The sequence below is a fragment of the Pogoniulus pusillus genome, chromosome 24 (genome assembly GCF_015220805.1).
Source record: "Pogoniulus pusillus isolate bPogPus1 chromosome 24, bPogPus1.pri, whole genome shotgun sequence".
NCBI classification, from domain to species: Eukaryota; Metazoa; Chordata; class Aves; order Piciformes; family Lybiidae; genus Pogoniulus; species Pogoniulus pusillus.
Window position 1 is genome coordinate 18,913,397 of NC_087287.1, and position 13,305 is coordinate 18,926,701.

Consider the following 13,305-nt stretch of genomic DNA (forward strand, 5'->3'; position numbering starts at 1 on the left):
CAGGATGCCACTGGCTTTCTTGGCCACCTGGGCACACTGCTGGCTCATGTTCAGGTGGGTATCAATCAGCACCCCCAGATCCCTCTCTGTCTGGCTGCTCTCCAGCCACTCCAACCCCAGCCTGTATCTCTGCATGGGGTTGCTGTGGCCAAAGTGCAGCACCCTGCACTTGGAGCTATTGAACACCATCCCCTTGGCCTCTGCCCATCTGTGCAGGCGGTCAAGGTCCCGCTGCAGAGCCCTTCTGCCCTCCAACCCAACCACATCTGCCCCCAGCTTGGTGTCATCTGCACACTTGCTGATGACTGACTCCATGCCCTCATCCAGATCATCTATGAAGATGTTAAAGAGGATGGGGCCCAGCACTGATCCCTGAGGGACACTGCTAGTGCCAGCTGCCAGCTGGATGTGGCAGCATTCACCACCACTCTCTGGGCTCAGCCCTCCAGCCAGTTCTTAGCACAGAGTGTTTCAATGGAGGAATAGATGTACTGGTACATCAGTTCTGGTGGCTGAAAAAAAGCTTTGGCAGGTATGACTAGTTCCTGAGAGCTGTTGTAAATATGTCTTTGAGCAAAGCAAGTCCTCGCATTGATGTTCTCAACACCCGAGATGCAGTGAGCCAAGGCGCCGAGTGTGTAAAGTGCCTCTGTTAACACGGGGGGGTTGTTGCCTTGCATTGTAGTGAATTTCCGAGGTACCAGGCTTATCAGTACTCAACTTCAAAACCTAAAAAGCTACTCTAGTGGTGAGTGATTTCATTGTGGTTTTTGAAGGAGCACTTTAAAGAGCAAAGTTCTTTAATGATTGCTATTGAGCAGAAGTGATTTAACACAAGAGTTGGGAGGGATTTTTTTTCCCCCCCTTTTATTACCATCAACATTAAATTGCTGCTGTTAGTTCAAGGCTGTTAAAATCTTCCAGTTGCTGAAGCCTGGAAGGCTGAGCGTGGTCATAGAGGAGAGCTAGCAAGGCACAGAGAGCAAAGCTGCAGTCCTCTTCTCAGGCAAATAGTGTTAACAAAATGTGTGGCAGTGCATTCAGAATGAGCAGACTAAAATAGAATCAGCCAGGTTGGAAGAGTCCTCCAAGATCATCCAGTCCAACCTATCCCCCAGCCCTAGCCAGTCAACCAGACCATGGCACTAAGTGCCTCATCCAGTCTTCTCTTGAACACCTCCAGGGATGGTGACTCCACCACCTCCCTGGGCAGCCCATTCCAGTGCCAATCACTCTCTCTGCCAACAACTTCCTCCTCACAGCCAGCCTAGACCTGCCCTGGCACAGCTTCAGACTGTGTCCCCTTGTTCTGTTGCTGGTTGTCTGGGAGAAGAGACCAACCCCACCTGGCTACAGCCTCCCTTCAGGTAGTTGTAGACACCAATGAGCTCTGCCCTGAGCCTCCTCTTCTGCAGTCTGCACACCCCCAGCTCCCTCAGCCTCTTCTCACAGGGCTGTGCTCCAGGCCCCTTATCAGCCTTGCTGTCCTTCTGTGGACACCTTCCAGCACCTCAACATCTCTATTGAGTTGAGGAGCCCAGAACTGGACACAGCACTCAAGGTGTGGCCTGAGCAGTGCTGAGTACAGGGGCAGAATAACCTCCCTCGTCCTGCTGGCCACACTGCTCCTGATGCAGGCCAGGATGCCATTGGCTCTCTTGGCTACCTGGGCCCACTGCTGGCTCATCTTCAGCCTGCTATCTACCAGTAGGCCCAGGTCCCTTTCTTCCTGGCTGCTCTCCAGCCACTCAGTCCCCAGCCTGTAGCACTACTTGGGGTAATTATTACCAAGATGACATTTATGAGATGCATCTCATATCCACAGCATCCAGGTGGGTTTCAAGATGAGTAGTGTGGCCAGGCTCCTTGGGGAGCATTTACAGTGATAGCCACAGGCATGCTATGCTGTTGGTGCTTTTTCCCAGGAGAATGAGTTGACCATAACATGCCTGGAGAGACCATGGCATGAGTACAAAACACAGTCTGGTCTTTTCCCCCCCTCCCTCTACTGATCTTTGTGCCCAGCTCTCCCCATCATGTTCCTGATCCCTCAAGATCAGTTGCAGTCATACCAAGGTGCCGATTTCACAGCTTGGCTGTGAGGTGACCCTGCTTGTGTGGTGCAGGACTGCTGCTGAGAGCAGAGGAGGAAAGGGCCTGGCTGGCTGCTAGCACACCCTGAGGAAAGGCTGACAAGTTTGGGTGCTGTATTTTTGGTTAAGCTCCCAATGCCCCAGCAACGAGGACATTTTTCAATGGTTTCTCCATTTTTTTTTTGTCTGTGGTGGAAACCTTTATGAAAGTCTGAAATATGTTGGAGTCTGCATGCTATTTTTCTTTGTATTCTTATGTGAATATTACAAAATCATCTATGTGTGTGTTAGGCTTTGGGACTTTCAGGCTTTGGGACCTTCATTCATTTGAACTGCCTAGAGTTCATGTTAATTTAACAGTTTCCTTAAAGCTGAGTTGATTGTTTGAAGACCTTTAAGTTGCTGTGTTCTTCACTTGTTTTAACAATATGTCAAATACTTCAGTAAGAGCTGATGAATGTAGAAGTTTCTATCAGCCTCCTGCTCTGTCTTCTTGTGGAGATGGAGTTTGTGTGAGGAGGGAACCTGACAGGTAATAAAAGTGAAGATGACAGCTCCACAAGTGAACTCTGAATTTATAGGCTAAAATGCAGAGGTCTGTCACAAGCCAATGCCTATAGGGAAGCTAGAATTGGAGTAGCTTCTGAAAGATTAAGGAATGTACATGCTGCAAGCTCTGATCTGAAGAACATCATCGTTAACACTTTGATGGCAAGGGACAGTTCACTCCAAGCACGGCTATTAACTGTACTTTGCTAGTTCTTGGAGCTAGGGAATCATAGACTCATAGAGTGGTTTGGGTCAGAAGGGACTTACAAAGGTCATCTAGTCCAACCTCCCTGCAGTTAGCAGGGACATCCTCCACTAGGTCAGGCTGCTCAGACCCTGACCTTGAATATCTCCAGGGATGGGACCTCAACTCCCTCCCTGGGCAACCTGTTGCAGTGTTCCACCATCCTCATGGTGCAGAACTTGCTCCTAACACCCAAGATAAATCGCCTCTAATTTCAAACCATTGCTCTTCATCCTATCACCCTAGGCCTTTTCTGAAAGAAAGGTGTGGTCCTTACTTGTAATATTGCATGGAAGCTGTCAAATAGATTAGGGTTATTTTTCTGTTGTTTCACAAAATGCTCCATTATGTGCATTTCAGACACAGAGACCAGGAAGTGACTATGTAAATGAGAGTGAGACACACAAATAATCACAGCATGATGTCCTGTCTTTCTGCTTGACTTTGCCTTTATGATTTGGCATTGCTAATGTCTTTCAGCTCTATTCAGACACCACCTTTGTAGAGATGATGCCAAAAATTTCAACGAAGTGACAGAGTCAAGGAAGTGTCCTCTTTCACCTTCCAGACCTCCTTACTCAAGGACAACAGTTGTTGGTGGTCTTCTTCCCCTCCTCCCTTTCACTGCCATGAGCAGGAGATGAGCACAACAGACTTGGATGGCTGATGGCTGTGGGCTGCCATCAGGTTAATATGCAGAATTAATTGGGTACTTGATCTGTCTGCACTGGGGGACAGATCTTGGCAAAACAATTTAGGGATGAAGGTCATTCATCTTCTTCATGACCTTCTTTGTTCTCCCTGCCTGCTTCAAGAGCTGCTCTTAATAATCTTACTCTCTAAAGCAGGTGTGTAGCAGTACCACAAAACAAAGTGTAAATGCCTCTGCAGTCATAGAATCATAGAATCGACCAGGTTGGAAGAGACTTCCAAGATCATCCAGTCCAACCTTGCACCCAGCCCTAGTCAGTCAACCAGACCATGGCACTAAGTGCCTCATCCAGTCTTGTCTTGAACACCTCCAACACAGTGACTCCACAACCTCCTCTGTTCATCTTAAGCTTAAATGGTGTGACAGGAGGAGCAGGGCTTGGGGCTTCATTGTGGTTTTGTGTTCCAGAGTCTGCTAGGCTAAATGGAATTTAGCAAGGAGGACATTGAAGGTCCAGGTATGGATGCAGGCAAGTAGTCAGAGGGACAGAGGCTGCCTCTCTTAAAGAAGCCAAGCAGGGAGGGATGGGGGGGAGGAGGCAGGCAGATTAGTTGGAGAAGACTCGGATATGTTTATTCCACTGGAAAATAATTCCTTTGATCTTCAGGGAGGTGTGTGAATTCAGGAGAGAAGAAAGACAGGTAATTTCTAGTTGGGTTTTTTTCTGAAACAGAGCCTCAGGCTTTTCCCTCTTTCCCCTCATCCCCCCCATTTTGTCTTTATTATCATCAGACAATTTCTCTGAAAGGCTGCAGTCTCAGTGCAGCCTGAAAGCATTCGTAGAGCGTAGTGTGCACACCTGTCAAACCATGGGGCAGATAAGGGGATGCCAGCATGTGATCCATGGGAATTAGATCTTTGATGTGTACCTTTAGAACTATAGGCACCTCAGCTTTTGACAGCAGACACTTCTGTAACTTCTTGCACTGATGTATGTGTTGCTTAATTTGATGCATTTCTTGACTTCATGTCACGTGGAAATTCAGCTGCTGACTCTCTGCTAATCACTGGAAATATGTAAGCCACAAAATATGTAAGCCAGTAACTCTTACAGAAAGAGATGGAGTGTAGTAGTTCTTGATGAAGCTTGTCTTCTCCTTTTTCAATTCAAGCATTTGGATAAGATCAGGTGCAAGAGAAAAAGAGATCTGTCAGTTTTAGTTGGTGATGTAACATTGTGTGTGTCAGGATGATTCATAACCCGGACTTGCTTCAAGAGCTGCTCTTAATAATCTTACTCTCTAAAGCAGGTGTGTAGCAGTACCACACAACAAAGTGTAAATGCCTCTGCAGTCCTAGAATCAACCAGGTTGGAAGAGACCTCCAGGATCATCCAGTCCAACCTAGCACCCAGCCCTAGCCAGTCAACTAGACCATGGCACTAAGTGCCTCATCCAGGCTTTGCTTCAACACCTCCAGGGACAGTGACTCCACCACCTCCCTGGGCAGCCCATTCCAATGCCAATCACTCTCTCTGTGAAGAACTTCCTCTGAACATCCAGCCTATGCCTCCCCCATCTTGATAGACTATCAAGCCACCGATATAAAGACTACTTCCAGTATTAGCAACTGGGGGGTTTGTGCAGGGGAGATGTCTGTAGAGGTACCAATTGACTTTAGGTTAGTTATAAGCATATGAAGGTGTTAAGATGTTTATTCAAAATGTCTGTGAAGCAGGTTTGTGTGAGACTTTGTATGAGGGGAGATGGGGGTGGCCTTTTCATTTGCCTTGAAAGGGTGAACCTTCAAACTTTGCAATATGTCATGGTTTTGATAAAGCATATTTAAGTTAAAGAATAAATGACTCAGGAGTGACATTTGAATTGCTGCATCGTTGATACTGCTGTCTAGTTGCTGATTCGATTTTTTGTGTCCTTAGCTGGAGCTTGCAAGCTTACTGTGGGCATTCTCCCTGTTTTAATGTAGGCGTTTAGATGCTAACCACATCACTGCCATACCAGAAGACAGTTTCGAGGGTCTGGTGCAGTTGCGTCACCTTTGGTTGGATGACAACAGCCTGACAGAAGTTCCCATCTACCCTCTGAGCAATCTCCCCTCTCTGCAAGCATTAACTCTGGCTCTGAACAAAATAACACACATTCCTGACTATGCATTCACCAACCTTTCCAGTCTCGTTGTTCTGTGAGTATCTGTGACCGTGTTTCACAGGTCGCTTGGATTCTTTACTCGGTTCTGGTTAACGTAGTGTGCCACTGCACCTGGGCTTTTGTTAGGTTTCATCCCAGTTGTCTAGTAACAGCCTATACCACCACCAAGATTTGCTGCTCTCTGTATTACCTGCCTGAAGGTTTGCTGAAGGCTGTATTCAACAGGAAGCAGGTTAGGCATAGTGAGACTAAGGTACATTTTCTCACCTTCTCGTTCCGCTAATAAATGAGGTCAAGTTAGTGGTTGTCAGAGAAAGCTTTCAGAGATGTGAAAAGGACAAAAGCATAGAATGGCTTAGGTTGGAAGGGACCTCTGAAATCATCTACTCCAACCTCCCCACCGTGAGCAGGGACGTTCCACAACTAAACTTGGCTGCTCAGGGCGTCATCCAATCTGGCCTTGAGCACCCCCATGGAGGAGGCATCCACAGCCTGCCTGGGGAACCTATTCCAGAGTCTCACCACCCTCGTATTGGAGAACTTCTTCCTAAGATCCAATTTAAACCTACCCTCCTCAGCTTAAAAACCATTCCCCCTTGTCCTGTCACCAGACACCCTTATGGAAAGTCCCCTTCCAGCCTTCCTGTAGGATTCTTGCAGGTATTGGAAGGCAGCCCTAAGGTCCCCCTGGAGTCTTCTCTTGTCTACAGACCTATTTTTATGTAGTCTCGAATATCTCCAAGGATTAATATAAGAAATTAATTTGATTTATATATTTAAAGTGTGTTTGGAGGTTCTAGCAGTGTGTTTTTTGTCAGATTCCTTGATAGGTTTAAAATAGGTTGTCTAAACTGCAGGAAATCTGTTCTATTCCTATACAAGGGTGAACTGTGTCCATGTGGAAGACATTCTTCTGCGTAGTCCACCCCATGCAATGCTTGTTCTGAACCATTTAACCATCTTGATTCCATTGAAATGTCTTCTGATGTGGCAAATTGCCTGTGGAAGCTTTCACTTGTTTTCATGCTTGGTTTTGGTTTTGTTTTTCAGACACCTTCATAATAATAAAATAAAAACTATAGGAAAGCACTGTTTTGATGGATTGGACAACCTTGAAACCTTGTGAGTATGATTCTTAAAGTAATGTATTGTTCAGTGTCTCATTCCCAGCTTACTCAAGGTTATCTGCCTGGTCTGGTGAAGATTTTGCACTGCACAATGCTTGCCACTGGTCTTTAGGTCCAGCTCGGGTTTCAGGACTGAAGGCTGTTTATCAGTGCAGTGCTCCACCAAAACTAATTAACTATGTTGAGAAGCAGGTAAATATTAGCTTGGGTGAAATGTCATGCTGGAGGATGTGGCTCTTAATGTTCTCAGCCCTGATGTAGCTCGGGTATCTTTGCATAGCACACCACTGAGTCAGGTGGATAGATCAGAAGTGGTTGAATGGCCCTCTGGGCGATAAGGGACAAATATTTGTTTCTCAGATTTGCTGTAGGATTAATACACTGCTGCAAGTGGTGTGTGAGAATGGGAGGTTTCTCAGAGAGCTCTGGTGGGCTGCTTCTCCACTGCCCCTCCCGTTGCTGCACAGGCGCTACTGCAGCCGAGGAGGCTTGCTCATGCATCCCAGCAGCTGCCGAACCGATGCTCTTCAGGCTGGTGGCAAACAGCCTAACTTCTGGTTCCTAGCCTCTCACCTGATTTCACTTCAACTGCTGGCAAATGCTAAGATGAGATGTACTGGTTTATCTGAAACAGTCAATCTTGTGCCACTTTGGACAGAAACATGGGATGGGGTCAGGAAGCATCACCTTCCCCTCACCCGTTGTCCCTACTAACAAGTCATACTCCTCCCTGAACTGGCCAAGCTGCAGTGGTCAGGTCCTGGCTCTGCAGTCCTCCTCACCTTCCAAGTGCCTCCTTGGCAAGGAATGGCTTTCAGCCACTTGGATTCTATTCCTCATTTCCTTCAATTCCTCATTCTCTGGCTCACTCAGTGAATGCCTAATAAGTAGTATCTCCTTTAGTGCTACCTTTTGTAATGCTCAAGAGAATGCTGAATGGATAAAACAAGTGAAGGAGGGCAAGGGCAAGCCAGCAACAGCCTCTGTTAACATGAGGAGTTTGGATGAGTTCAGGAGTGCTGCTTACTGCAACTGTCTTGTCATTCCCTTAGAACCTCAAGTAATAATTAGATGCTCTGTAAATATGTACAAGTGATGTAAGGTTGTCAAAATGTTTTTGCTGCTCAGAAAGAGTCCTTTTTGCAGGAAAAAAAAAGGGCTGTATCAGCTCCTGACATTCCTGCTGGGATGGTGGCAGTTAACCGAGATCTCAGCAGATCCCTATCACCACCGTGTACTGGTTTGGTGTGGTGAGATTTCCCTCTGCTTCTGTTTAGTGTTTAGAATTGATTTTGCTATTACTTAATGGCTCAGTCACTGTTTGTTAAGTAAAACCTGAAAGAAAAGTGTTCTCAGCAAGTCAAGTGGTCATTTCTATTCTAAAAACTTGGGCACTTTCCTTCATTTCCATGTAAATTCCGTTTAAGAAACAAATCTGTGAGGTGTTGAAAAAACACTGAGCCTTGCTGTAAGAAAATTTCATTTGACTGAATATGAATAATCCTCTGGATAATATTAAATACCTTGCCTAAGTTATTAGCTGGTTATAAAGCATATAAAGTATCAGAAGAGCACATCTAAGTGAAAGTGGTTAAAGATGCTCTGAGAACTTTTTACTTTCATTGAGTTGTTTTAAAAATTATATTGACAGTTCGTGAGCATTATTAAGAGTTTTATAATTCCCTTGCTTTGTTTCTTCTAGGGATTTAAACTATAATAACATGGTAGAGTTCCCTGAAGCCATAAAAGCACTCCCAAATCTAAAGGAGTTGTGAGTATTCTTCTTCTCCCTTGTTAGCAGGGCTTTTTTTCCCCCCTCCCTTTCATAAATAAAAGAACAAATTCCTGAATTTATGAAAGCTTATCTCATTATGCAGTGATCTATATCAGATTAACTTCTGCTAAGTGAAGCTGTAATTAAAGGAAAATGTAATCATCAGCTAGAGAAGGGAACCCACTGAAGATGATTTTGGAGTTATATAAGCAAGCAATTTATTCAGGAGAACCATTAGTGTAGATCTTAATCGTGAGCTGGGTTTGGCCTCCAGTAGCACAATGAAGTATTGACACATGTTTTCCTTGTCCCCTCCCTGAGAGAGGAGGAGGAGGAGAAGCACAGGATGATGTTGGGGACAGAAATGTTTTCAGTTTTACCTGATGTGCAGTAGACAGAAATCATACTTTGAAAGTTCTTCTTACACTTGGACTTAGTCCTGTTTCTCTGCGGGTTTGGGAATTGAGTAGGTGTGGGGAGAAGGACTATTGGTTGAATCTGCTGGCAGTATGTTGTTAAGTGGTGGTTGTTTTCTTTGTTAATATCTTTAGGGGATTTCACAGTAACTACATTTCCATAATTCCTGATGGTGCATTTGCAGGGAACCCCCTTCTAAGAACGATGTAAGTAATTTTCCTGCATCTATTTTTAGTTGTTAGCAGACAGTGACTGTAAGAGCAACCATTGAAACGTGTTTTTCATTTCCCAGACATTTGTATGATAATCCTTTGTCTTTTGTGGGGAACTCAGCATTTCAGAATCTGTCAGACCTGCATTCCCTGTGAGTATCCTCTCAGCTACGTAGTAAAATAAATGGGTAAGAGCAAAGAACTCAAAATAACTACATTTTCTGACAGCCTTAGCTTATGGTTTTTTTTCAGGAAGTGTTAATAAAGGTTGTTGTGGCTATCCAGTTTCTTAAGAAGCTCCAGTAAATGTGTGCTACAGCTTTTTTTTCTAACATTCATTACCTTGCATAAGACTCATAACCTCAGGCCAAGTGCTCAGGTTTACTTGAACTGCAGTATGTCCTAAGAGGTTTTTGAACAGGGATGTACATAGTGAGAATGTTTTGCAGGTTAGTGCATGCACGCTCTCAAAAGATACCAGTTCTGGGGGTGATGAGTGAGACTTCAAACTGAGCTACAAACTGCCTCTGAATTCATGCCCCTTTCATACCTGTGTTGATATGACTCTTCCTAGCTTGATGTTATTTGCTGCTGGTGGAGTAATTTATTAAGCAAATGACTTTGCTCAGTTAGAATGTCTCCTTAGTGAAAATACCTACCTGATAGCAGGACTGAATGTCACAATTCATTTGCATAATAACTTACAGCTAATTTTCCTGTTTGGTGGTGTTTTTTTAGGGTCATTCGGGGTGCCAGCATGGTGCAGTGGTTTCCTAATTTGACAGGAACTGTTAATCTGGAGAGCTTGTGAGTAACTTCTATAGAAACCATTTCCAGCAGTTTCTTGGGTTTGCCTTCTCTGAAATGATTGAAATGTGATTAGTTGATCCAGAGAGCAACTGGAGATGTGTTCTCTTCCTGTCACTAAATGCCATTATATAGCTTTTCCTTGGTGCCTTTTGAATCACTTTGTTATAGGAGAAGCTGAGAACAGCTTATGAAAATGCTGCTGATACTGACCTCTTGCAGAACTGAAACCCAGAAAATGTAACCTCTTCCAAAGGCAAAACAAAAACCCACCCAACCAATCAAACCAACAAACCCAAACCAAAAATGATTTGGATGGGTGACTCTAGCAGCCAGACAGCTGAGACCCCATCCTTATTAGAATCATAGAATCAACCAGGTAGGATGAGACCTCCAAGATCATCCAGTCCAACCTAGCACCCAGCCCTAGCCAGTCAACCATGGCACTAATTGCCTCATTCAGGCTTTTCTTGAACACCTCCAGGGATGGTGACTCCACCACCTCCCTGGGCAGCCCATTCCAGTGCCAATCACTCTCTCTGGGAAGAACTTCCTCCTAACATCCAGCCTACACTTCCCCTGGCACAACTTGAGACTGTGTCCCCTTGTTTTGTTGCTGGTTGCCTGGGAGAAGAGACCAACCCCCACCTGGCTACAGTCTCCCTGCAGGCAGCTGCAGACAGCAATGAGCTCTGCCCTGAGCCTCTTCTGCAGGCTGCACACCCCCAGCTCCCTCAGCCTCTTCCATGTGCTTGTGATGCCGTGGCCTGTCAAGAAGGCAAACGTTTCTATGTGTATGCTTGTTTTTTTTTCCCACAGGACTCTCACAGGGACCAAGATAAGCAGCATTCCTGGTAATCTGTGTCAAGAGCAAAAGGTGCTACGAACTCTGTGAGTATCCACATCAAAAAGCAAATTAAAATTAAACCTAATTTAAAGCAAAAGCATTGATCAGAACTGCTCATCCTGGTAGTTCGCTTAGACTTGGAAATCTGATTCTTGATTCTTCCTAACTCACAGCAGAGATGATGTAATGCCTTGTATTCCTAAGAGAGATGCACTGTATTTCTGTTCTGTGTTATAAAATGCATGTGAGGTTGCTGATGCAAAAGAGCTTTTGCCTCTCCAAACTCACTCTACCACCACTCCGTAACACACAAGTGGTCACCCATGTTCAGAGGTTAAGGAAGTGTTTTGTTACAGTGCTTTGACTTGTGTTTGGGAATGCAGGGGAGAGCATCAGCAACCAAGAGAAATGGAGATGAGGGTTAGGAAGAGGCCAGTAATACAAAAGCAAGAGAGAAGAGAAGAATCAGAATGGTTTAGGTTGGAAGGGAGCTCAGAAATCACCTCCCCACCATGGGAAGGGATGCATCTCAGCTAGACTCATCTGCTCCAGGCCTCGTCCAACCTGCCTATCCATTTCATGGTTGCCAGTAATTAGATGCTTCAAGCAGAAACGAGCTGAATTAATCACCTTTCTCTCATTTTCTGTTTTGAAGGGACTTGTCTTATAACAGTATAAAAGACCTCCCAAGTTTTAAAGGCTGCCACTTCTTGGAAGAAATGTAAGTAGAAATACGTATTAGTTACCTTTTCCTACCTCCTTAGTTTGAAGAGTTAAAGTCTCTAGAAACTTGATCACTCCCCTGTGACCTGAGCTAGATTGTGTGGTCCTGCTCTGGCAGGGGGGTTAGACTCGATGATCTCTTTAGGTCCCTTCCAAGCCCTGACATCCTGTGATCCCATGATAAGTTTGTCTGTTTAAGGACAGAGAGAGATACTATGACCCTCTTGCATGAGGCATATGCTGAACAACACTCAACTACTTGTGTTTTCCTCAATTAGCTAGGGCACAAAAAAAGAGTGAAGGACACAGGGGTCCTGTGATAGTAGCATTTCATAGCAGTGCTGCTATATGCACAAATGGAATGAGCATTTATGTTTTCCTTCCTGTCTCTTACCTCTTCACAACTCTTCTTGAGTTCCCACCCAGCCATCAGCCTATGCTTGTGTGAAATGTTTTTCTTGCTGGTCTCTGTAAGACACATTCAAAACATGTCTTTGCTTTCCCTTGCTTCATTGCTTTAAAGCTTCTTAAACTTCATTTCTACATAGATGACAGCAAGCTAGGAGCAGGTGTTGATCTGTTGGAAGGTAGGAGAGCCCTGCAGAGGGACCTGGACAGGCTGGATAGGTGGGCAGAGGCCAACGGGATGAGATTTAACAAGGCCAAGTGCAGGGTTCTGCACTTGGGCCACAACAACCCCAAGCAGCACTACAGGCTGGGGACTGAGTGGCTGAGAGCAGCCAGGAGGAAAGGGACCTGAGGCTACTGGTGGATAGTAGGCTGAAGATGAGGCTGCAGTGTGCCCAGGTGGCCATGAGAGCCAATGGCATCCTGGCCTGCATCAGGTACAGTGTGGCCAGTAGGACAAGGGAGGTTATTCTGCCCCTGTACTCAGCACTGGTCAGGCCACACCTTGAGTGCTGTGTCCAGTTCTGGGCCACTCAATTCAAGAGAGATGTTGAGGTGCTGGAATGTGTCCAGAGAAGGGCAACAAAGCTGGTGAGGGGCCTGGAACACAAACCCTATGAGGAGAGGCTGAGGGAGCTGGGGGTGTGCAGCCTGGAGAAGAGGAGGCTCAGGGCAGAGCTCATTGCTGTCTGCAACTACCTGAAGGGAGGTTGTAGCCAGGTGGGGTTGGCCTCTTCTCCCAGGCAACCAGCAACAGAACAAGGGAACACAGTCTCAAGTTGTGCTGGGGGAAGTCTAGGCTGGATGTTAGGAGGAAGTTGTTGTCAGAGAGAGTGATTGGCATTGGAATGGGCTGCCCAGGGAGGTGGTGGAGTCACCATCCCCGGAGGTGTTCAAGAAAAGCCTGGATGAGGCACTTAGTGCCATGGTCTGGTTGACTGGCTAGGGCTGGGTGCTAGGTTGGACTGGATGATCTTGGGGGTCTCTTCCAACCTGCTTGATTCTATGATAGTGCAAAATTTTTCCACCTGCATGTGTCCCTCCTCTTCCTGCCTCCATTGTACTCAAACTTCTCTCCCCTTTAAACAGAGCGAGGCTGATGGACTTCTCACGTTCAGTTATGCTTTGCTGTTACACTCTGGATAACTTTGGGCTCCTATAAACATGATTCATTGTCAAGGGAGGCAGTGAACTGGCAGTATAATTTTCTCACTAGCTTTTGAGGTGTTTCTCAACGTTTTCTTTTCATAAATCAATATTTTAGTAAAGAGAGTGCACCCAGGG

The 13,305-nt window shown here is 45.6% G+C and overlaps 1 protein-coding gene across 1 annotated transcript in view; it reads left to right on the forward strand.

Annotated features, from left to right (window-relative positions):
• The window catches only part of LGR4 (leucine rich repeat containing G protein-coupled receptor 4), an 84,880-nt gene that overhangs the window by 61,057 nt on the left and 10,518 nt on the right, over positions 1-13,305 (forward strand). The window contains exons 5-12 of the mRNA XM_064163856.1: positions 5,525-5,740; positions 6,757-6,828; positions 8,536-8,604; positions 9,159-9,230; positions 9,317-9,388; positions 9,975-10,043; positions 10,863-10,934; positions 11,546-11,611. Of these exons, the coding sequence (XP_064019926.1) occupies positions 5,525-5,740; positions 6,757-6,828; positions 8,536-8,604; positions 9,159-9,230; positions 9,317-9,388; positions 9,975-10,043; positions 10,863-10,934; positions 11,546-11,611 (708 nt within the window). The remainder of the gene's footprint in view (positions 1-5,524; positions 5,741-6,756; positions 6,829-8,535; positions 8,605-9,158; positions 9,231-9,316; positions 9,389-9,974; positions 10,044-10,862; positions 10,935-11,545; positions 11,612-13,305) is intronic.